Below are 25,858 nucleotides of genomic sequence, written 5' to 3'. Positions count from 1 at the left end.
TGGCCTTGTCTTTATTTTTTTTATTTTTTGAGCCGGCCCTTGCATAGCTTGACCTTGTCGCGTATGGGCCGGTCATTTGGCTGATGTGATCTACTAACTAATAGTTAATATACGAGAAATTAATTTTAAGTCAAGCGTCAGGCTATAAATAAATTTGCAAGGGCTCAGGCCTACTGTGCGCATACAACTGGAGCGTGCGCGTATTGCAGCCACTGTGTTTCTCTCGATGGGGTCACAGCCTAATGACAGTGTTGGCCGCCCGGTTGAGGCGAGATGGTGCGCGGTGACCGGCAGCCGGGGGTTCATGGCCAGGCACCTGGTGGCCGCGCTGCTCCGCTCCGGCGAGTGGTGTGTGCGGGTCACCGACCTTGCCCCCACCGTCATGCTCGGCTCCGGCGAGATAGAGGGGCTCCTCGGCGATGCCCTCCGTGACGGCCGCGCCGTCTATTCCTCAGCGAATGTCTGCAATCTGGACCAGCTTACCAAAGGTGCATATATACTCGGCTCTTGTCGGTGAGAGTAATTGTCATTTTAGCCAATGGCATGGCCTTATACTAACAACATAACAACAAGGAGGCAACTAAACTTGAGGCTCTACCATCTTTCATCTTCCTCGGGTCGACCCTGTACTACTCTTCTTTTCTGCCACTCCGGCAGTCTGGCCGAAGTTTTGCACATTACATTTAGAGGTGCAAGTTGAGCCGTGCTATTTTGGGGTAGCCCATGGCACGGTAGGTACAACTCAACTAACTCAACTAAAGGGTCAGTTTAACAGAGTTTTTAAACTAATTCTCAAAGTGGAATTAATAAAATTTCTACCAAATGATATTTTATTATTTTCAGCTTTCAGAGTGATTTCGTGAAAATAATTTTTTAAAATAAACTAAATACTGAAAGTTAAATAAATCAGTTTCTGCTGATTCACTTCTCCACACAGAATCACATCTTTCATAGAACTTATCTTAGAGAATCTTTTTTAGTCACGTAATCACTTTTATCAAAGAATCACTTCCTCAGAGAATTTAAATAAAAAAACTGTACTAAACATGCCCAAAATATAGCAACATGAGGACAAAAAGACCGAGCTAGCTTAGCACGAATCATGAGCCGGGCTGGGCCATGACACGAGGGGCGGCCTAACATGGAAATGTCATACGACAGGAACAGTGTGAGTTGTATAGCAAATAATTATATCATATAAAATAAAAAGAGAGCTTTAGTTGTTAATTAAGAGCAGGATTTCACTATCACAAATTCAATGATTTCTAAGATTGAAAGCTCACATTTATGGTAAACAGTGTAGATGTAGAACAATGATTCACAAGAGACTGTTTCTTATGGCCTATGATTGAATCATGCTCCGCCGGTTCTCCCTAACGAAGCAACTAGAGACGATATGTGACGACAATAACACTAGCAGTGGACTGGACCCAGGTCTCCAAAAGCATGGGCATTGCGGTCGAGTTTTTGATGAATGATCATGCGTACCTCATCGAAGGAGGTGACCGGCTGCATGAGCGCGTCAGCGAACAGGTCGGGCGAGTAGGCGGCGCTGAGCATCGGGTTCACGCAGCAGTTCTGCACGTAGTCACGGGTGCCAGCGCTCACCACGTAAATAGATGCTAAGGTGGTTTGGGCCATTAGATGCCTCCATGAATATGCCAGAAACAGGAACACGAATGCCATTAGAATTTTTTTATATATTTTTTTAAAAAAAAATTGCAAATATATGCATCTCTTCGGAAAAGTTTTAATTAATTCTAGACTCCTATCGTCTGTTGGTGTTAGGTTATATCAGACCTGTTCAAATTACATTTGGCTTAATTAATAGCGCCTATTGTCTATAAAGATAAGAACTAGCACACACTTGTTATTTGACGTGTCAAATGCTAACACTTATCTGAAAATATCTATCGCAGCTACTATTCAATTAAAACGAGAGTAATTCCGACAATCCCGATATATGCTTAACAAAACCCAAGATTACATAATATATTGTTTACAATATAGTTTAATCACAAGATATAATACAGTGCAAAGATTTACACTACTATAGAAAATACATTCACTGTCGGCTCCAAAACCACCATCATTGCCGGTTTTGGAGCCGGCAGAGGGTAATAAGTAGTGATAGTCCCCGACAATCACTGTCAGCTCAGGGATCAGCAATGAAGGGGGTTATCACTGCCGGTTGAAGTCTTTAGTCGGCAGTGATAGTCGGTCTTCGATAGACATTTTTTGGCCTGAAATTTTTTTTTCTCGACCAGACACCCCCGCGCCTACGCCGTCGCAAGTCACAAGCCATGCGTTTTTTCACGTGAAATACATGTGTTTGCACTTCATAGCACTGGAACCCGAGATCTCTCAGCTCGCACGATACCTCATTACCATCTCACCACATAAGTAATAGTGGATAACAATAACATATGCAATCATTTTGATCTCTTCTATCTAAAACTTCAAATGATTATTTAGATATCTAAATGATTCAAATAAAAAAAAATTCAACTACAAAGTTGTAGATTTCATCAAAGAATATAATTTTCATATAAAATTTGTCCCCATCCGAATTCTTATGAAAAAATTATGAATTTTTTAAAATAAGCTGTCATCCATTATCACCGGCAGTGATACTTCACAAACTATCATTGTTGACTCTAACCACAAACCAACAGTGATAATCAAGTTATTATTACTAGTCGTTGGCTTCAGCCGGTAGTGATGATGGAACCAGACATCACTGTCGGCTCAAGCCATCAACAGTATGCTCCATCACTGCTGGCCCATAAGGAACTGGTAGTGATGGACCAGTATATAAGACCAGTTTTATAGCAATGTTACCTTATACTACATACCTTATTCATCATACCAGTTTTGACTTAATATCAGGATTTTCATATGCATCGGATACTATTAACAACAAAAGATCGGTGGCGCTATTGCCCAAAAAGGCACCATCGGAATTAACTTGATTAGACCTCCTCTACTCTTGCCCATCACAACCATCGGCAAGATAGAAATATCCATACACTAATTCATCATTACATACAACAACTTAAGAGCAGCACACTGAGTACGAAGGTACTCGTAAGACTTACACAATATAGATATATACTATCCCAACTTTAAGGATAATACATTTAGTTGAATAGCAAGGAATAAGATCACAATTTAAATTAATTCAGTGAAGAATCAACATAATAACCTAAACAACTAGCATTAATCATCAATGATCCTAATCAAAAAAATAAACTTGCTCAACTCTAGATAAACATCAGCAGATACTTCACCTAAAAGCCCACATACTTTCCATCTCCCCAAACTAAACGAAATTCTACAATTGATGTCCAATGGACATTAAGTGTGCTCATGATCAAGAGCGCGACAATTCAAATAGATCTTACACCCTACAATAGAATACTTCTTTACCCACACGACACGAGATTATTCGGCTTGTACAACAAATCATGTTGCACAAGGGATACCCGTAACAACCTTTTCCAAATAATCTTTAACCCTTTGAAGCATGCGCCTAATACTACGGAGGTTACCTAGGTCTACTCCAAACAGTCTAGATATCTCTACAAGCGCGTATCGCTCACACCTTAGACGTCCGGGCCAAAGAGTCACTGCTACAAAGATTATTCGGCTCATCTTTACATATTTGGATACGTGGTAGTATAGAAAAGTGTTTAAACCAACGGCACCAACGATCCATGCTTAAATGATGCAAGCAGTCTATAGCACCCGGATCTCCTCTCCCAGACTGCCCATAACACCGCCCACATCTCGTCTCAAATTCTATGGCACCCGAATCTCCTCTCCCGAACTACGCCAAACACTGCCCACATCTCGTCTTAACCAACTTATCATCCCTTTAAAACATTAATTGAAGTCCGATAGCTCGCGAACGATGGACGTTCCACCACTCGACTTCTACCGGTGACATATACATTGCTAAGCATTCTGAACTTCTTTTAAGTTGGACACTAACATGAGTATACCCAGGTTATAAGGATAGATATCATCAATATATCAAGGTAGGGGCACATATATCAAATAGGTTCTACCCGATTCCTGACATCGACTTATTAAAATATGTATATACGACTCATAGTAATATCTAGCAAATTGACCAACAATTCATCAAAATATAGGAGAAATATGATAGATGCTAGTTTAATGCTTCCTGGTCTTCACTCACGAATTCCACTGGTTTGTTTTCGGGTTCAAACACACGACTCTCCGAAACATCAGCTTCTAAATAAAAGAACGGTACATCGCAAATGAGTATGGATGCCATGAGATAAAAGATGCTCTACAATGCATGAAAAACGTGGAGATACAATGCATCATACCATGAGTCTATAGCATCAATGTTTTCTTAATTTAGTTACCATTAATTGTTTAATATTTTTCTAAATTAACTAAGCTTAAACCAGAGCTTAATCCTAAACAAAAAATAATTATATATACACCATGAGGGTGAGTATTTTTAATGAATAAGAAAAATATATCAAGAATAAAAAAATGTTTTCACCAATTTTAGACTTACCAATAATTAATTATGAATTATTAAAGCTTCAACACACTTCATTAATTATATGGATTTCATTAAGTATTTAATGGTTGCTAATATTTTTAATATGTATATCATGATAATAAAAATCTAGAAAATTAGTTTCACTATTTGTGGATCAATACACTATTTATGGTGCATTTCACAAGTTTTCAGACAATTTTACATGAAATAATAAAGCCTTTCTCCCTTTTCTTCTTTATTCCGAATTAAATAAAGCTGCCCCCTTTTTTCCACCCACACTGCGCTAGCTACAGGCACTAAAAAGTGGGGCCACTTTATTGACCCCTGTGCAAGCTTGACCCCGGTCAAGCTTCACACAGGAAGCCATGGCCATGGTGGCGCACGGGAGCCACGGCGACCTCGCCGCCGGCGAATGGCAGCGGGTTTCGGCCGGCCTAGGACATCCATAACGAGAGCACGAGATGGGGAACCGTTCTGGGTAGTTGGCAACCGAAGGGCCCGGCCGGAGCATGGCCGGCGACGAGCGCCATGGCGCGGCGGCGCTCGATCCGCGCGGACGGCCGCGCCGGCGACGGGCCAACGATAAACTAGCGCGGGAAAAAGTGTGAGGAGGGATGTGGGAAGCTCACCGTGTGCTCGTTTATCCGGAAAGAGCTCTGCAGTGGCGGCTCGACGTGCGGCCGGATCGGCTCGCCGGAGTTGGGGAAGACGACGCGTGAAGGCTCGATTTGGCCGGGGAAGATGGGGATTCGCGCGGGAGCTACAGGGGCCAGCTGCGCACGACCCTCCTCCAAGCTGCTGGGACCTCAGCCTGGGCGGATTGGGCTCAGTGGCGTCGGATTAGAGCTCGGTCTAGGCTTCAATGGAGGTGCGCTGCTCTATCTGGTGGTCGAGAGAGAGAGCAGCGAGAGAGAAAAGTGAGGGAGAGAGAGGGTGAGTGAGGGGAGGGAGAGATAAGGCGGCGGCCGACTTGCTTATGATCAAGGAAAACGGCGTCGGTGGCCGGCCTCACTTCGTCAACAAAAACGGCGGCCGACACCCGAGCAGCTCCGTGGCAACGCGTGATCGGTCCGAAGGTGGAAGAAAGTCAAATGAACAGTGCAGTGGCGATATGAACAGTATCCGAGCTAATTTAGCTCTCTCCACCTCCCTCTACTAAAAAAATCTTACTGTACACCGAAATCTACTAACTTTTGTGAGCTCTATAATTATGTGACCTGTTTGTACTGGTTTGATCCAAAATTAAATGAAAATTCTTAAAATTTGTAATTTTTCTAACTTGCTCTACTTTTGAATGCCTCAAATAAAATCTAAAAAATCTAAAAAAAATTCACTAATATTTTTCACATGCCATACACTAATTTTAAAATTATTTCAAGCCCTAAGTTACATAGTAATTTTGTGAGTTCCTTAACAATGCATCATTTCCTATTAAACTTAACAATTTATATTTAATTTTTAATTGCATGCAAAATTTGCTCAAACAGATAAAAATGATTCTAATGATGCTCATGAATGTTTAATGACATGTTTAAGAATTTTGGGATGTTACAGGTTAAAAAATAAAAAACAATGTTGCATTCTAATACTCTCAAAATTAAAAACACTATCGAAATTATCATGAAAAATTATGATGCCATTCCGTGGTCTAGAGGATACTATCATTCTGATAAAAATATGACTTGTACAATGAAAAACAAAAAAGGCAAATTTTAGAGATCATTGCACAAGTAATTGTTTAAGTTGAAATTTTTTAAGAGGTAGGCTATAGCATCTTATACACCACATAATTTTATTAGTATTTTTCATGATAATTTTAATAGTGTTTTGAATTTTGAGAGTATGAGAATGTAATTTTTTTTATTTCTTTCCATTGGCAACATGTAGCAAAATGAGTCTAGATTTCTAATTTTTCAAAATAGACATATATATATATATATTATTTTAAAAGATATAAAAAATTCAATGCCGTTACGTACTTGGGATGTGCGTGAGCCAGTCTGGCAAACCAGTCCAACGTGCCTGTGAGCCATTCCTAGGCCTTGTTGAAAATAAGCCATGCTAGCCCAACACAACCTGCTCTGTCATTCGTGTCTTATGGGCACGATTCAAGTCCCACATTTAATTACAAGACTATGTATGATCACAATAAATCTGTATATAACTCTATTTATTTTTTATTTTGATTATAGATTCTAGCTCTAAAAGTAAAAACAAAATATCTCAATCTAAAAACTGATTCTTACAATCCATAAACCAAACTATAATACAAAATTTCACGATCCATAAAACGGTGGGAAAGAACTTGTCCACATAATCCAAATTATAACAAACCACGGCAAAAACAAACAAGATCTCAGAGATTCTGCACATAATCCAGAAGACACAATCCACTGCACATGTTGGCTATAACTCACAGTACAACCAAATATCCGAATAGAAACATTGAGACAGTTTTTGTATTACATAGACGTAACACTGCTAGTATTTCTGTTACTAACATCCAAGTATTAACAAGGGAGAAGCTTTTGGTCATTTATAATAACTTTTTGGGGGCAGACGTGGGACTAAACCAGTGCTCAACAAATTAGCCAACGATGGCACAACTTGTGATCGTGTTTGCATCTATTTTAATTGCATAAGCTAAATGATTAATAGATTTTCTTGTATCCAGCTTTTGAGGGGGTAGATGTCGTTTTCCACACAGCTGCTGCGGATCCTAGCAAGAATGACTTGCAACTTCATTACAAGGTCAACGTCGAGGGTGAGTAGAAGAACCATGCATGTTTGTCTTTCAGAGTACTCTGTTCAGTCCTAAATAGATCATATCGATGATATTTCACAAAGTTTTTTTTGTGTGTATAAATGTTGTTGAGGGTATGTGCGCTGACATGTTCCTCATTAGATGCCCTTATTAGTTGTTTACTGCTGGAGTTGGTAAAAGATGAATATGCAGTCAATAAGGGATATACTACTTCGTCGGAACATAAATTACCAGTATCCATCCTTTTCCATGTGTATAAAGCTAAGACTATCAGTAAATTCAACCCTAAGAAAGTGCTATAGTACTACTAGGATAGCTAACTGGACAATGCATCTAATCTGAAATTCATATGACTCAACTTGTTATCAATTATTAAAGTAACATGATGGGGGTTAATTTAACTCACTAATTAGCTCTTGATTTATATGTCACATGCACAGGGACGAAGAATGTGATTGATGCTTGTAAGATCTGCAAGGTTAAAAGGCTTATATACACCAGTTCCAGTGCCGTTGTATTCAATGGAGTTCATGGACTTTTCAATGTAAATGAATCAATGCCGTACCCAGATAAGGTTGAATCACAAAATTAATTGAAAACATCATTTTATACATCTTAGTGTTGACTGCTCAATTAAGACGTACTTAAAATAATCACCGAAGGATATCCCTTGCTCCTTCATACTACCTCCTGCATCTCTTTTCTTCTAGCAAATTAAAGGTTCACAAGATGAAAAAATGACAATTGATGGAGCAGTTTTTGGCATGCTAGTCTATACTAATTTTCTTTGGAAATTTATTCGACTACACAAATTTTTAAGGTATAGTCCAAATGAATTTTTCTAAACATATGTTTTGTTAATGGCAGTTTCCTGATGCTTATGCACAAACCAAGGCAGAAGCAGAGAAGTTAGTCCTGAAGGCCAATGGCACAAATGAGCTCCTAACATGTTCCATACGTCCTGCTAGCATTTTTGGCCCTGGTGACATCCTGGTGCCAACTTTGGATTGCTATGGAAGAAAGATGGTAAGGAAGTACATTTCATGTTTAATATTATAGCACTAACTGAAAAAATATTGTAATAAACATGATCACCAAATTGTTCTGCAATTTGTATACATGCTCAACATATATAGCTATGATATATTAAAAACAATTAATATTACTAAATCAATAATACATAATATGGTTATAATATTTGATATACTATATTAAAAACAATATTACTTAAAAACAATGTAGTAATATGGTTATAATATTTGACATATATCTTCAATGACGCCTACGCATCATTGTATGAATGTGCATGAAACAAGAAGTACATCCAACACTACTGAAACAAAATATTAGACCTTTCTACTTTGCAGTTTGTCCATCTTCCCTCCCATACATTAAAACCGGATATTTTACCCCCTCTGCTTTCAAAACCAGTGCAACTTTAACCCCGAGTATGTTTCTTCCTAGCGGTTTTGCCATCGTGGTGCTGATAAAAGGTGGTTTTGTCATGCCACATTGGTGAGTCAGGAAATTTGATAACGTGGGATCCCTCCCCCCTCTCTCTTCTTCCTGGATGATTTTGATGGATCCAAACAAGATAAATTATGCCAAACCAAAAGATCTACCAAAAACTAAAAACAAGAAGATAAGAACGACGAACACAGAGAGAAGAACCAAATCACCAACTCAGCAATTTACAAAACTTGATCTATATTGCATTAATGAGTTGACAAGATGTCTGTCAAAAGCATCCTACAAAAATTCCCCACAAATACCTAAAGTCCTATATGAGTTCTCTATTTTTCTCTTTTTTTTCTTTCGCCGAGGTGTCTCCAAAACACAACTGCCGAGCAGGGTTCGAAAATTCGTTGAGAATCGGTCGATATTCATGAAAATCGGCCTATTCGGTCCGCACCGAATTCAGAAGTCTACTGGTTTTCGAATTTAAATTCAAAAAATTCAAATCGAATTTGAAAAATTAAAAAAAACTCCAAAAAAAATCTAAAAAACTATAGACAATTCTAAGAACTTTTGTTAATTTTTTTTAAAAAAAATGTCATTTTCATCCTCAAATGCGAGCTGCAAGTTTGAAATTGTGTTAATAGGCCGAAAAAAGAAAAAGCCAGTGCAATAAGCCCAGATGCGATGACCTTATCCTCGGAAGTGTTATCACCATTCGGCTTTCCCCTCCCGCTGGGCACCCCGCGATCAGGATCGGTCTTGATATTTCAATGATTCGAGATGAGATTAAAAATAGGATTCCATTAAATATAAATTTTGAAATATTTATATGGTACAGTGGCTCAAAATAATAGTGTTATATTTTTTATATAAAATAAATAGCAGTTGCATGTATCATATAGAAAAAATAGTATACTTCAGTACACTTCGGAGTTCGGACGTCGCCTGCCGCAAGATGTCCCACCTCTTGGGTGTATGTACTCCTGGGTGTATGTACTCCCACCTCTCATATACCACTTTTACACGTGTGTTATACTTTTTTATCACTTTAAATATACTTCATTAGTAATTATAAGATACTATAATGCAAATCCCACGAATTTTTTTATGAAATTCCATGATTTTTTTATCATAATTTGTGTATATACTTCTTTTATGTATAAAAAAGAGTATATAGCAAAAATGAAAGGCTAATATTGAATTTTTTTTCATACAACTCATATTGAAGTATCTTAGAATTAGTATTAGAGTATACTAAAAATGATAAAAGAGTATAAATATATTTTGGGGGCCAGGGCGACCGCCCCGCTCGCCTCCTCCAGAGCCGGCCCTGCCCGCGACGCCGAAGTGCTGCGGATCCGCCGGCGCTGGCGCCGGCGCCGGAATCGAGCGAGAGACGCAAAAACCGAGCGGATCTGCCGATATGCGACCGCACCGGGGCGCATTCCGACTGAATCGGGCTGGCGTCGTCGGAGTCCGACAGCATCTGCCGCTCGTCGCTCCCGCTCTGCCGCGAGGACAACGACGACTTGTGGAAGCTCGGCGTGCCCGGCCTTGACGACGCCAACGACTTCATGCCGCTGCCACCGCCGCTGCCGCCCATGGACAGCGTCCTCGTCACATTACTGATGTTCTTCGGCGGTGGCCTAGCCACCGGCGACGCGTCCCGCTTTGCTGCCGCACCCTGCAGCCTTCCCTGGTCCTGCAAATAAAAGAAAAAACACAATGCGTTTGAGTCGCCGGAAACACGCACGCGCAGGTGTGTTGCGTGTGCACTGCATCATGCAAAGATTTGCTTCTGGGCAGCTGGTATGGTACCCGTTGCCTCTTTCTCTCATGCTCCTTCTCCTTCCTCGTGTTACTGTACTCCTCCAGCATGTCCAACAGCCCGTCCTGCATGTGCCAGTGAATATTCGAACAATTTTTTCACAATTTTTACCGAACTATTTTCGCTCAAATGCGGACGCATTTTGCCTGATTCGACCGAATTTTGCTTCTCTTGGTTTTCGGATTATGAGGTCGCATTTCGCCCCGATTTGGTCGGTAATTAGGTCGAAATTTGTTCGGCCAATTCGGTGGCATTTTGCCCGGGTCAGATTGGTTTGACCGTGCAAATTCGTCCGAATTCTCGCAGAATTATGATCGATTTTTCTGCATTTCATAAATTTTGCTAATTCGCTAGATCCCGGTTTTTGACCTCAAACGATTTTTCAAACTCTGCTGGCAGAGCCCTCTACCGAACTGTATCAATCTCTAACAAGACAAGGCCTCGCTTTTTATAATCGACTGCCCCACGAACCATGGAACAACTGACTAGGCTTCACAGCACCGTAAGATCATCTCTAACAAATATTTTAAAAATTTATTCTCTATAACACTATTATAATATTATCAAACACTATTATAATATTATCTATTTTTTCATTCCAAACAATTATTCTATTTTCTACATTTTATCATTTTTATCTCTGTTTAGATTCACGATCATCTTTTATGAATAATGCCATACAGTGATACGGCCCTCTCTCCTCCCGCATCTTTGCCGTGGCTCTCGTCTCTCCCGCTTCCTGTAACATCCAAATCGGTCTCTATTGGAGTCTGGAGCAAGGTTCCATTTACCGACCGGAGCTCGGTTACCGAGCTCCGGCGGTAACCGAAAATGCGCGATAACCGCGGTTACCGGTTAAAAATTCAAAAAAATTCGGAGAAAATTCATTCGGCAAATTTTAAATTTTTGCGAAAAAATCATGTTTTTGCCCTCTCGGTAACCGAGTGGTTTGGGTCGGTTACCGAGCGGTTTGGGTCGGTTACCGAGCGATTTTCTCGCATTTTTTATTCGGTCGGTTACCGAGCGGTTTGGGTCGGTAACCGCTCGGTTTTCTCGATTTATCGAGCGGTTTTATCGAATTTCAGCGCAGTTCAACAAAAAACCTAAAAAAAGGTTCAATCTTGTAAAATCAATAACTAATTCATCCGAGCTTCAAATCAAGTGAAACAAATTTTGTTGGCTTCCTTGTAACATGATCTACATGATAAAAGTATTTATACTCATAAAAAAGTTCAAATTTTTCTGTGAGAAATTTTATTTGTTAAACCAAGGTAAATGCATAGTTTACTCTTTGCTAATCCAAAAATCATGAAACTAATTTTGTTAGTCTTCTTACATGATCCTATATCTTTTAAAAATATATGAACTCATGAATTAGTTATTGTAACATGCATGATTGTGTAAATGTGTTGCGACTAGATTAATTCATAACTGACCCATCACACCTTAAAAATTAGTGAAACCACTTTCATTAGCTTATTTATATTATGATTTACGTATAAAAAATAATAGTAGACATGAAAAAATTAATTACAGTGATGTTTCTTAACATATTCACTTTATGCTTGTGAACTTTGTAAAAATCATAGAGAATTTAATAAAACTCTAAATAAAGTGAAATTAATTTTAAAGATTCTCTTAAAATACGTTTTATACAAGAAAATATGTGTTTGCATGTTACACTTTTCCTTAACGTGAGTTAATAATTGAGCCGCGTGCTTCAATTTTTTTCATTTTTTTCAAACTTTCTCTCTATAGAATATGATGCAAACGACATTATTTTTGAAAATTTTTTTCACAGAAGTTCTTAGAATTATGTCTAGTTTTTTTTAAGATTTGTTTTGAATTTTTTTTGAATTTTTTTATTTTTTCGAATTTTTTGAATTCAAATTTCGGTTACCGAGCGGTTTTTGAAACCGGACCGGACCGAGAAGGTCGGTAACCGCGATTTTTGAGCGGTTACCGACGGTTTTTTGAACCCTGGTCTGGAGAGCTATACGGACAGGTGGAGAAGACAAAAGAATAGCACAGTAATCGACACAACTGGATAAGGATGCTGCTGGAGACGGCCTAACCAATCATCTGATGCACTCGGCACCAAGCCAACCGCCGGGACACAAGACCCAAACAGGGCAACCGCTTGGGACTTACCTTTTTTAAATCAGCATCATTAATTCACCACATGCAAGTTGATTTGTTTATCCAAACACCTGCATTAATTGTCTTGTCCTCTTGCCATGCATGTGACCTCCACCATGCGTCACGCAAGCTCAAAGCAGCCATGCATTGCCCGAATCCGAATGCCACAACGCCTCGTGAGATGATCCTATCGTACATCTCTCATATATTTCTCATTGTACAATCTATTTACACATCACTATAGTTTGCACATCTCCTATATATATTTTAAGATATAATCATCTTCACGTATATTTTTTTCTAGCTCGAATGTCTTACGTGACATTTTAACCATATTAACCTTAGTTCTTCTATAAACTTAATCCTAATACTATCATCAACCACGTTCACCCTTAGAACACCTTCATATAAAGAAAACAACTAATTTTGAGCGAGTCTTGTCTCATATTAACCCATTGAACATATGATCCTACCGTCATTGTACTAAACACTTTGCTTTTGCATTTCACCACAAAAACCAATATGTCATCATTCATGATCCCATATTAAGCTTGAGATCTAGGACCACGATTGCAGTCGAGCTCAAGGGCTATGGTGCTGGTTGGCTATGGTCGAGGATGGGTCCCGGGTTGCGGTTGACAAAGTGGTTTATGTCGGCTGTAGTAGAGGGGACTGAGCAGGTCGGGTAGATGGGAATAATGCATAGGGAGAGAGGATGACGAGCGAGACCCGCATGGAAGTGAGAAAGAAGAGAGAGGAATGGAGTCTTTGTCAGTGAACCAATGCCACATTTGAGTACACATCATCTCAATACGGCCTTGTATGTGGTTCAGACCTACTGTGAAGTGTGAACTGGTATTCGAAGTACTAGTGGTTATTTATCCGGTTTTAAAGTACAGGGTTAAAAATAGAGCAACTGCAAAGTAAAGCGACCTGCTATGAACTTTTTTCTAAAAACATATGAAGTAAGAAACCAAAACACAGACAATCGATGAATTTTTGAAACACTATAAATAAATGCTCGACAAAATGTTATTTACTATAATTGGTATTATAGCAATATGAAATTGTGCAAGAGTAGCATTTTTATTCTGAAGCTTAAGTTATTAATCCTATATCAATCTACTCTGAAAGCAAACCATATTTCTCCTGAGGAAAAGTGGCCTATAAAAGAAAGTTTTAGGATCTATTTGTATGTGTATATAACCTACAGTATACTACTGCATGCAGTTTATTATTGGTGATGGACAGAATTGTGATGATTTTGTATATGTTGAAAATGTGGTGCATGGTCATCTCTGTGCTGAGAAGACTCTTTCTACTCAAGATGGTGCAAAGACCAGTGGAGGGAAAGTAAGTTTTTACTGTTGTATATCAAAATGTGATTTCTACGGTAAACTGTCATGACATATTTAAACTTTTTTAGGCCTACTTTATAACTAATATGGAGCCAATAAATATGTGGGACTTTCTATATATGGTTCAGGAAGAACTTGGATACAAAAGGTGCCCTTTCTCATGATGCACACTTATATCTCAGAGTATATTTACCAATTTTGTATATTTACTAGTTTTCATAGTAGTTATCCGACGTGCACCGTAATTATTGCGTTAGAAATTTGAATTAACTGCAATGGGAGTTCAAATTTGCTGCATCGCATTACATATACTTGTGTTCCTATTAAGGGTTCCTAGGCATTCGTGTAGTCAACATACTTCATAGAACATGACATTAACACTACTACAGAAACTGCCTTCAGTGTCAATTTAGAACTGCCATCAGTGCTGGTGTTTGAACTGGTATTGTGCAATTGGCAGTGATAGTTTAGGATTATCCACGCTGGTTTGCAGAACCAGCAGTGGTGATCGAGTTATCAATGTTGGTTAGTGGCTCAAACTGGCAGTGGTAGGACAATTATTAGTGTCGGTTCATGTATGAAACCGACAGTGGTAGGGTAGTTGTCAATGTCGGTTTGTGGTTGAAACCGACAGTGATGGTTAAGCTATCACTGCTGGTTCGTGGCTCAAACCGTTAGTGGTATCTGTGTTATTACTGTTGGTGCGTGGCTCTGACTGGTAGTGATAGATCCCCACCCAAAAAAGCTATATTTCCATTTCTGGCTAGTCACACCCTCTGAAATAAAATACAACACATACGATTCAACAAATAGTTTATCATTCACATATGGTTCACAACACACAATTCATCATTAATTCAAGCAACACATTTTTGGAACAAGTTCATTGTTCTGCAAGTCTTTGAAATAGTTCAAGTTACATACAAATTTATACTTATAAGAAGGTGTCGTTTGAGGAGACAGCCAATCAATATATGTATGGTATTCTGCATCAAAGCTCAAAGGGTCATGGATGGCACCCCTGTCCGAGATGACACGGCTATTGATGAGCACAGTGACCTGTTCCCGAATGGCTGAAATCTCGTGCGGTGGTAGTAGAGTTGAACTTAGCTTCAAGTGTTGTTATTAACGAAAAGAGAAAAATTAATCCGTGATTAGGTTTAGAAATTGATAAGTACACAAATAAATTGAAAATTGGTATGTAAAATTACAAACCTGAGCATCACGTAGCTCAATATTGTTTCCATCACAATAGAATTGGTGCATGTTCTTACATACATAGTACACACATATATTAGTGCCCTAGTCCTGTCTTGGACATGACAAGTTCATTCGAACGTAGAAATCCTTTTTGAATGGCATCTGTAGAGTACTTTTTTTACAATATCGCATGAATGCCCTGTGCGTGATTATAAATAGTAATTAAACTTAGATGCAATTGAATGTAACATTACTAGAGCAGTAATAAAATGACCGAGTTTACATATTTAGCAAGTCTATTATGACTTTGAATTTTTCCTTAGCGAGTCAAAGACAACGATCTTACTAATGTCCAGCTGGATGACAAGGAGGATCTAATGTAAACTGCACATATTTATAACCATAGCTGGTTAGTTGTAACACAATGTTGCACATAATGAGTAAAACGAGTAGGTAGGGAAACACATACTCAAAGTTATAGGGTAAAAGTATGAATGTCTTCAATCTTTGGTGGGCTTTGTTTGACAAGTTTCTCATTGATATGTCTCGAGTTGAGGAATGCTACTATATCAATGGCATTTTCTCTGCATGTATGTATCTCCATTCTTCATAAGAAATAAGTTAGGCACGCAATTTAATGGTGCAAGAATGTATTCCATGAATTAAACATAAGACACTTACAGAGTCTATATCCTGAGTAAAGAAACATCGAGGGCATCTTGGTGGTACAATTGGTAGAATTTCCTGATGTCTAGCAAGATTACATAGTCCGGCAAGTGGAAATGTTCCTATTTGAATCTGACGCTGAGCATCTTTTGTAGTATATCCTGGTTGGACCGCTTCATATATCAGTCATGTAAGCGCTACAATTGACATGATAGATGGCCTACCTGATTTGGGTCAAACAATGTGTTCTCCATCATGAACAACCATCTAAAAGAATGCATCACACTATTACAAAAAAGGTTATTCGTGCTCCCTTTTCACTGCCGATTCAAAAATAACTGGCAGTGATAAAGTATCACTGCCGGTTCTTAAAAAACCCGGCAGTAATAACCCATCCGACAAAAACTGGCAGTGATAATCAAGTATCACTTCTGATTCAATTAAAAACCGGTAGTGATACTTGATTATCACTGCTAGTTCTAGCTATAAATTGACAGTGATAATGGAGGCATTATTACTGTCGGTTCGTTATATTAACCAGCAATAACAATAAAATGCATCCTATATTAAGAAATTCATAATTTTTTCATACGGAGTCGGATGGAGACAAACTTTATATGAAAATTGTAGCTCTGACGAGATATACAACTTTGTAGTGATAATTTTTTTTATTTGAATCAATATAGATGCCAAAATAATAATCTAAAGACTATCAATGGAAAACCACACACTGGACCACAAAGTAAATTACCGGATGTAGTGTAACATTAGTAGGAATGATTGAAAAAGCCACACATAGGGCCATAATGTTGAATACTGCAACTTTAAAGATTTTTATCGCGGGTTTGGTAACTTGGATTGATGAAATATCTATGCAACATTGACTTTCAGATGTAGCACTATGTCTTCAAAAAAATTCTAACAAATTGGAGAAGGTCAATTTTCGAACAAAAACTTCAGAAGTCATGTCATGGGTCTTTTGAGCTTTTCGGGGGTGTGGGGGGGGGGGTCAAGAAAAGGTACAAGTGTAAACATGAGTATTTTTTTTAGGTGCGCCTCCTCGTTAGCTTAGAAAGTAGAGGTCGAATGTCAAAATCAGACTTCGTATGCAAAATTTATGGCTATTTTACCGAATAGTGCACGCACTGGAGACAAACTTTTTCATACGGACTCGGACGGAGATAAACTTTTTATGAAAATTGTAGCCTCGACGAGATGTACAACTTGTAGTTGATAACTTTTTCATTTAAAATCATCTATATGCTCAAATAATCTTCTAAATATTTGAGCAGGAAAGATCAAAAGAATAAATTACTACATAGCTATCAGGTAAGATTGTGAGGTGAGATGCTAAGGAAGTTTTGTGCGAGGGGGAGGTTGCTGGTTCGGATCCCACAAGCTGGTCGAGGGCGTAAATTTCTATATTCGCGGGTTCGACTCTCACAGAAGCCGCAGGGGGGTCGTCACAAGTCAGAAAAGCATGCGAGGGGTCGCGGGGGTTTGTTCGTCGAGTGCAAACATTTTTTTTGGTCTACAAAAAATCAAATCTGGGATCAAATATCACTGCCAGTTTGTGTTACAAATCGGTAGTGATAACTCTATTATTGTTGATTCCAAAACTGGTAGTGATACTACCGAGTATCACTGCCGGTTCCAAAACTGGCAGTGATGCTATTTTTAAACCGGCAGTGATGACCTTTTCTGTAGTAGTGTCACCATCTCCTTGTTCTTTTTACCATCTTTGGAAGATTGTGCCTGTAATGGTTCCACAGTGGCCCACTTTATGCCCTATATTGTCACACACGCGTAGTCAAACACTACCTTAGGATTAGTCTGTTTTGCTTGGTGAATGGAAAATTGCTGCTCGTCAAGTGAGATTACACTACTATCAAGACTGCCATCTAGACAACTAAAAAACAGTGCTACAGTACCAGTCACTTCCTTAGTAGACTTCTGAGGTGATGCTGGCTTTTGGGATGGTTGTGGCGCTTGATTCTCATATGGTGCTTGCTTTTGAGATGGTGTTTTCTTCGGAGATGGTGGTGGTGCAGACTTCTGAGGTGGTGTTGAGTTTTTAGATGGCGGTGTTGCTATCTTCAGACATGTTGTTTGCTTATGAGATGGTGGTGGTATAGACTTCGGAGGTGGTGCAGAGTTTTCAAATGGTGGTGTTGCTTTCTTCTGAGATGGTGGTGGGAGTGCATTCTTTTTAGTTACTGGAGGAGAAGGTGGACTTGTTCTAGGTGCATACTAAGGAGGTGCACATCTTGTAGGTGGTGGCGATAGCCGTCTAAGTGGAGAGGGTGACTTGTCAAATATTATGAGATGCTTGGACCACGTGATGAAACATGGACAACATCTCCTGGAGTTTGTACCCCTCCTCCCTAGGGATGTGCAACACTAAGCCCATGTATTTGCGATGTATCTTGTCCACTTTCACCTTGGCGTAGCCCCACGATATCGGATGGTTGTGCAAAACCTGCCCTTCCTTGCATAGCAAGCCACCTTGAGTGTGAGGTTCTTGACGACAATGTGTAGCTTGCACGGTGTCTGTTTGGTGATGTGGTCCAGAGGATAATGGCCTACACCCTCTTCCACCAATATTGCTCTGGACGTACTGCTACTTTAATGACATCAAGGCTGGTGATTGTAGCATTATTATTGGCTTGGACTCTGCTTAGGATGAGTGCCATCGCTCCTACCTTTTTCGCCCAGGGTTCTATGTGGGCATCCACTTCTCTCATCGTTTCTTCTTGTTCAACCTTCCTTCTCTTTTGACTCCTATAAGAGTCAGCATACTCTACGAATCCGGCTTTCCATGGAACCACACCAACACCTCACATGCAACCAGGGTGCTCTTTCATTCCCAGGACAGTGGTTAGTTCATCATTTTCCTTATTTGGTTGGAAAGAGCCTTGGGAAGACTGGATGTGGAGCTTTACAATCCTTTGGATCACCTCCTCTTCTCAGGGGCTTGCTAAGTGTAATGCGCCATATGACAAGAGAGTAGCCCCCTTCCCAAACAACCAGTTCTTTGATCGTTTGGTCCATGTGGCCGTCATGGGTGTGACACCACTTCTATCGAGTTATTCTTCTTGCCTCTCCCATAGTGGTATCTTCTTCAAGTACCCACTTGTGCTGAGTTTGTGTGGGTAAATGTTCTTCTCTGAGTTGGCCTTGTTTACCTGACTTGACTTCAGAGCTTCCTCCAATGTCTTGTACTGTACAAAGTCTTCCCAATGCGTTTGCAGTTTCAGGAACTTGTCAAAGTTTGGCATTAGCCCCTTCTTCACAAACACTTTTTTCAGCTTCATCTTCCAATTCTTAAACGAGACACCCATGGCTGATATCATAGCCTTCTTCACCATGGATTCGGTGTCCTTCAGGAATTCAAATGATAGTTTCAACTTTCCCCACATGATATCCTTCAGCTCCTAGGGGACCACGGTTGGGTCTCCTCGATTACCAGTCCAACTCTTATAGGAGATGGCCACTCGATCTCTAGCAATATAGCTACAACATATCTTGTACTTAGTCACATCTGCCAAAGATGCACAAGGAGCCTCGATAGATGAGAGCTTCATGATGATATGTTGACCTGTAGGCTTCTTGTTTGATCCTTGGTTAGCCACCCACCTTTGTTCGATCGTTGGACCTTTTGAAGGATCATAGTCATCAGGTTGGTTCATGTTTAGGTAGCTACTTAGGCTATGGCTTTGGCTAGAGGTCCTATCTCCATCTACCACCGTGCCCTAGTCAGAGTCGCCTTCAGGATGCTGTCGAGTCCACTGACAATGAGGAGTTAGTGTTCTCATTGTTAGCAATTTCCAATTAAGAAGAGTAAGTAGTTTTGTAGAGAAGAATGTAGTTTGATATAGATTCAGAGGCTAGTTGAAAATGGGACTAACCATCGAGGCGCTGTGAGGAAAGGGTGTAGTGATCCAAATTATGATGCCTCCAAGCAACAAGTCACCACAAATGGATGCCGCTGAGAAAAATAAAGTTCCTCTCTACTGCTTGGGCTTGGAGTAGAGGCATTCGTGTCCAATATATACAACACATATCAATGCAAGTTGGGGAAACAAACAGGTAGTGATAAAGAGCATATAACTGATGGTTTGTAGCACAAACATGCAATGATTATTCACTATCGGTTCATATCATGAACCGACAATGATATGCTCTTTGTCAATGCCAATTCCTGCCATGAACCAGTAGTGAAACATCGCTACCAAATCGTATAATATGAAATGACATTGATAATGGGTATCACTGCCAGTTTCAATAGACCCAATGATTAATTTGGCGATAGGAGGTTATGAATTGCCAGTGATACCTTATTATAGACTGACACTAATAGCTGGTCATTGATTGCTATTTTTGTAGTAGTGTAAGTATTTTATCTAATTACTAACATGAGAGCAAAGTCTAAGATGAGTGTTCATTTTCTAGGTTTATGCTCCTTGTCACCCATGCTTATATGCCACAATAGTGACTAAATACATGAAGGATTTAATGAAACCCGAGCTACAATCGTAAGTGGTGGTATTTTGTGACTCCCACACATCAATGATCTAGGAAGTCAAAGCATAGCTTGTCATTTGTCTACTTCTCATCCCATCCCACCTTGTGGTCAACTCCCTCCATGGTTCTACCCAAGATACAACTACTCACACATGGCACTAAGAGAATCAATCTATCTAAACAACAATTAAGAACCCTAGTTCATATCAAGAAGAATGACACAACTACTCACACATGGTGTGGACATCCATGATAAGATGAATAAAAATACAATACAATCATATAGATTACACAAATGAGTTATGCAAACCTAATAGATGAACACAAGATAGAATTACACAAATCATTAAATGTCAAAACACAAGATACAAGGTGAACTCGAACTCACCTGAAAATTCAAACCATGCATTTAAATTGATTATATTCATTTCTGGTTTATTGGAGTTATTGGTTCTTTGTGTGTCAATTTGAATTTGAATCTATTTCAAATTCAAATGAAATCCCTAATCTAAATGCTAAATCAATTCTAAATTCTATTCTTAAATCTACTCCCAGTCCATATTCCTCTTCGGGCTGAATCCCCGTTTTAATTTGACCCAGCCCATCTCTATCTCTCTCCCTCTCTCACACCATTTGGTTGCGGTCCAATCTGATTAGGCCACTAGCCTTCGATAGCCAACTCAATCCAATCCACCACATCCCAGCTCACTCCTCGCCAGATCTAGCGCGCATTGGCCCAAGCAAGCTTAACCCTATAAAATAGTGGCGAGGCCTATCCTTGAAGCTGGCCGCATCCCTTGACCCCACGTGCAAGAGCTCATGCCTGTGAGCACCTCGGGTTGTCATCCGCTCTAGTTTGAGTCTGAGCACCCAAAACCCTAGCTTGCTCCCTTGCCCCTATAAATGGTGCCCCATTTCCCATATCTTCTTCGCCTCCATCATTTTCTCCACTAGCCGCCACATCCCTCCACCTTGATCCTATTCTTCTTCTTCTTCTTTGCCCCTGTGACCTCACCCGTTGCTCACCGGTGCAAACCGCGGCAATTGACCATGACTGGTAGGCAGTAGAATAAGAGTAAGCTGCCAGTTGAGGAGGTCGACAGCCGAGCCTCTAGTCCGCCTCCCTCCATCTCTCTAGTGAGCTTCTTCGGCAACTAGTTGACCCATGTGCTTCACTATGCCACCCTCTAACATGGAAGCAACTTCATGCAGCTCGGTGATGGCCGCAATCCTCTCAGAGCTAGAGCCCAGGAAGATCCATGGCCATTGCTCATCTTCTTCGCTATTGACATCCCTCCTTTCCCTTCTGAATGCCAGTACAATGTTTCCAAACTCCCTTCCATCTCTCTAGAGCACTAGCTCTCTCTCTCTCTCTCTCTCTCTCTCTCTCTCTCTCTCTCTCTCTCTATTTCCTTTTAGTGCTCACGCACGTGCTCGATTCACTGCTACCACTGAACTTCACTATCGGCCATCTTCAAGTAGCCTCACGCAGCCATATCTAACATAGCAAGGCCCAGCACGGTGCGGGACCACTTAGAACCACAACTTAGGCTAGAGTAGCGCTCGCACATGCATCCTTTCCTCACCACAATGGAGCCACCTCCGGTGATGATCTGGCGCTGCTTCAATGAGCCGATGATGACATGGACCCATCAAACAAGGTCATCTTCTCTCGTAGATCATTGACACGTACATCTAGTTGAGCCCCATCATCGTTTGCACCGTTATGGTGAAATTCTAGTGTAGCACCGTTATGATAACCCTAGCTTACTTTCGTCATTAATTATAATAATGCTAGATAATGCCTTGCCATCTAGTATGCTTAGGATGGTTACTTCTCTCTTTGGAGATGGACACACGCGACCAATATTTGTTAACTTTCATGAAATTGCAATGTGTGGAATGAGGTATGATACTTCTTGGCATGTGTTTGGGAAAGGTGGGATGGTGTGATGAAAATTATGAAAACCTATTTTGGCAGCGGGGGGGGGGGGGGGGTTGGGAGCACATCTACTTGTGTGGTTTTCGTTACTATTGAAGATGCTTGCCCCGAACATGTAAGGACTGAATCATTGTACCATCATGCAAAGCCACCTTTGTACAACCACATGCCCCTGATTATGGTAAAGGACTTGGATCATACCTTCCCAACCTAACCAGAGAACCACCTGGAGGGCTAGGAGCAATGGGAGAACAAGAGAGGACTCAAGTGACCTATGTGGTGCTTGAGGTCCGATTATAGACTATTATGAGATGAAATGAAAGTCATAAGCCCCTAGGGTGTTCCATAGGTGGGAATCTGATGAAGAAATTTAGGTGTCGAGACTCGTTATGTCCGCTCCACCACTTGCAACAGTTGGAGGCTGAGCATCTCACATGGGTAAAGTTGTAGACCTTTGCAGAGTGTTAATCCATTCGGATAGCCATATCCACGGTCATGGACATGCAAAGTTGTGGCCACACCTTGGTTAGACATGGAGTGTGAATAATTCTTGATTCATGAGTGTGTGGCCCGTGTGCCCATGTTTTGGTGAAGGGCGGCTATGAGTTGTAATCTGGTTGGTATTGTGTGTCCACCAGACTAAAAGATGGGAACTGTGGAGAATGGAATAGCTTCTCCTAGGGCCCAAAACCCTTAATTTTAACTAGATATCACACTTAACAACTGCATCAAAATCTACTTTAGGTTCAAATCTATGCCTTGTAGCCTTAATCCTTGTTATTCCATTAAGCATACATCAACTCCTTAAGTAGAATTAGGACCTTCCATACTCATTCTTGCTTGCTGATCAGATGAGGAGCCAGAGTTCGACTTCACTGAAGATAGAGATGATGAGTAATAGACTATGGTTGTGTTGGCACTCAATTTGCATATGGCATTGGACCGTTATTTTAGGTTCCACTGTTGTTTGCTTGGCCGGTTGGCTATGGATGTAATGAATCTTATGGATTAAGACCTTTGTCTCTGGATCAGTAGCTGATACAAGAAGCATAGCGGAACCCAAGATCGGGGTCCGACACATATTCTACATATGTTAGAAGAGTAGTATTTCTATTTTATATTTATACATTGATTTATAAGTGTAGTACATTTGTTTGTTCATATGTTTTAATGATATCTACTTCTTGTTCATCAATTATTCATTAGAACAATCATTTTTCTATGAAATTTACCTTTTATATATATACATTGTGGACGTGGGTCTAATTGCGACCTATTGTTATATTTCTTCATTAATTTCTACTTTTGTGGTAAAAACACAATAGATTTATATTTATTTTCTGTTTATTATGGAAATTTAGTACAATAACTTATCTTAGTTACGATAAATAGTCTCGTTCATTAGCTCATGTAGTTAACAGTACTCATCCTATAACCAAATTGTATTGCTAATTAGTTGTAAGTTTATTGCAGGTCATTCAAGATAAGAATACCTTTACTTGTTATCGTGCCTGTGAGCTATGTGGTAGAGTGGGGATACAAGGTACTATACCACTTCGGAATGCGTCAACCTCAAATGATAACAGCGGCAAGGATCAAGTATTCGACACTCAATAGAACATTTAGTTGTAACAAAGCTGTTGAAGAGCTTGGTTACAGACCTGTTGTGTCACTTAAGGTTCTTAACTTCAACTCTTTTTGTGTTATCTTCATGATATTTTTTTATTGATGCAACTCATTTTTATATTAAAGGCTCACACGATTTCCTAACTTATGGTCTAGGATGGTATGAAGATAGCAGTTTACTGGTATATTCGCTTGAGAGATGCAGATTACCTTGAACAGAAAAGGTACGCATTTCAACAACTTCCACCCTTTAGCACATTATGCACCTTGAAGTAAATACTGCTCTTGACCGTACTTGATCTACACACTATAATATCATTCTCAATATTTCTAACTAATAATATAAATATTAAAATGCAACAACATAATATGATAAACCATTGAATACCAGGAAAAAACTTTTAATGATTGGAAACTTTTAATGATAAACCAAAAGAAATTTCCCAGTTTCAGTTTTGTATACAAAATTTTAATTGGAAACTTTAATGAATAATAGCCTCTCAACACCCATTCCAGCTAGTGATCAAGATATATACCTCTATCATTCAACTTTGCTATACATTGACTTAAAAAAATGCTATACACTTAAGTAGTATAAATAATTTATGAATATATATAATAACATTCACGCCTACTCCTCCTTGCACTTGCATTTGCTAAATATATTCATATACAGTAAATATAACTAAAACATTTCATTAAAGTTAACCATTTCACTAGCCTGAACATTGCTACATCACAACTATGTACTATAAAATTTTCAGATTTGTTTTTTTGGAAAAATCAAAACCTAGCTGGCTGGGTACATCGTGGAAATACTATACTTATTATACTCCGAATCTTATCATAGATGTGCAATATTAGAACTTTTGTATTGTGAGTGTACTGATTCTCATCCTTCATGTGTTAGGTTATCATGAAGACAATATTTTGTTTTGGAGATTTAAAATAATTCTTCAGAAAATTTCATGAGCAAAGGTCAAAAGTGATGATGTCTCCATAAATAAAATGCTAGTGTTTACATTCACCAAATCTCTTGAAGCAAGATCAACTGTAATGGAGTGTAATTTAGTTATGGGGAAGGATGGATTGGAAGTCCCAAATGATTCGGAATGTGCTTAAATTATATTACCTAAATGATATTATATTTTCCTTTATGTGGCTTTTATTGTATGGAATGTGAATTTGCATGTATATGAGTCTGATGTCTAGTTTTTTTATATTATAACTAGTACTAATGTCATTAATATACCAAGTAATAAAATGATGTGTCCATTTTGCATACATATTTATTTAATGCTTTGTTATATTTAGTATTACATTTACCTATTATTATTTGATAAACTAGTAAGGTGCCTCTACAATGCAATAGTTTCTCAAATCTCAAATGGTACACTCAATATAGAGATTTTGTGCCCCCTAAATTATGTTGCTCGCAAAGTTTGCTCATAAATGATTGTAGCATTTAAAAAAAAGATGAGATACGTTATTGCAAATTTGTAAGGAGATTGTAGAGAATATTATGCTCATAGATACACATGTGAATACACCTTTTTCCGGTATCTTACAACACCATTCAGTTAAAATATGTCTGTCCTTCACAAAAGAAAACCATCTATATATATGTTTGCTTTATAGTATCCATCAGACGTTTCATCAATATTGGCAATCTTGCAGTCATGTATTGGATGAAAATAGCTTGTTTAACTGCAACACCGTCAGAGCTAGCGGTAGAGGTGTGGGATATCAATCCAGCGGCGGATTCAAGTGCGTGGTCGGCTTGGCAGAAGATTGAAGCATATCAAGAATA

General features: G+C 39.3%; 1 protein-coding gene and 1 long non-coding RNA gene across 4 annotated transcripts; one reads left to right on the top strand and one right to left on the bottom strand.

Moving 5' to 3' along the window:
• Window positions 1-187: 187 nt before the first annotated feature.
• LOC133915968 (3beta-hydroxysteroid-dehydrogenase/decarboxylase-like) lies at window positions 188-25,858 on the top strand. Of its 3 annotated transcripts, none has more exons than XM_062359411.1 (9): window positions 188-488; window positions 7,218-7,307; window positions 7,748-7,851; window positions 8,175-8,333; window positions 13,963-14,085; window positions 14,159-14,238; window positions 23,896-24,100; window positions 24,205-24,272; window positions 25,726-25,858. In XM_062359411.1, the coding sequence occupies exons 1-9, from the start codon at window positions 227-229 to the stop codon at window positions 25,841-25,843; spliced, it is 1,209 nt and encodes a 402-aa protein (XP_062215395.1). In that variant the 5' UTR covers window positions 188-226; the 3' UTR covers window positions 25,844-25,858. The 3 variants fall into 3 exon arrangements, with proteins under 3 accessions (XP_062215395.1, XP_062215394.1, XP_062215396.1); XM_062359410.1 differs by having other exon boundaries at window positions 7,748-7,881; XM_062359412.1 differs by lacking the exon at window positions 25,726-25,858 and adding an exon at window positions 24,959-25,205 and having other exon boundaries at window positions 7,748-7,881.
• LOC133915969 (uncharacterized) lies at window positions 1,199-5,475 on the bottom strand. Its single transcript, XR_009909430.1, has 2 exons — window positions 5,173-5,475; window positions 1,199-1,648 (listed from the first exon to the last, which is right to left on the bottom strand). It is a non-coding gene; the product is annotated as an uncharacterized LOC133915969 (long non-coding RNA).

Source organism: Phragmites australis, chromosome 4 (genome assembly GCF_958298935.1).
Source record: "Phragmites australis chromosome 4, lpPhrAust1.1, whole genome shotgun sequence".
In the NCBI taxonomy this organism is placed as follows: Eukaryota; Viridiplantae; Streptophyta; class Magnoliopsida; order Poales; family Poaceae; genus Phragmites; species Phragmites australis.
The sequence above is the reverse complement of the archived record's forward strand: the minus strand, read 5'-3'. Positions and strand labels throughout refer to the sequence as shown.

Bases quoted from the DNA above. Each gene is read 5' to 3' on its own strand.
- LOC133915968 (XM_062359410.1), top strand. From the start codon at position 227: ATGGGGTCACAGCCTAATGACAGTGTTGGCCGCCCGGTTGAGGCGAGA. The intron at 489-7,217 runs GTGCATATATAC...TCTTGTATCCAG, and splicing joins TCTGGACCAGCTTACCAAAG to CTTTTGAGGGGGTAGATGTC. The intron at 14,239-23,895 runs GTGCCCTTTCTC...AGTTTATTGCAG, and splicing joins GAAGAACTTGGATACAAAAG to GTCATTCAAGATAAGAATAC.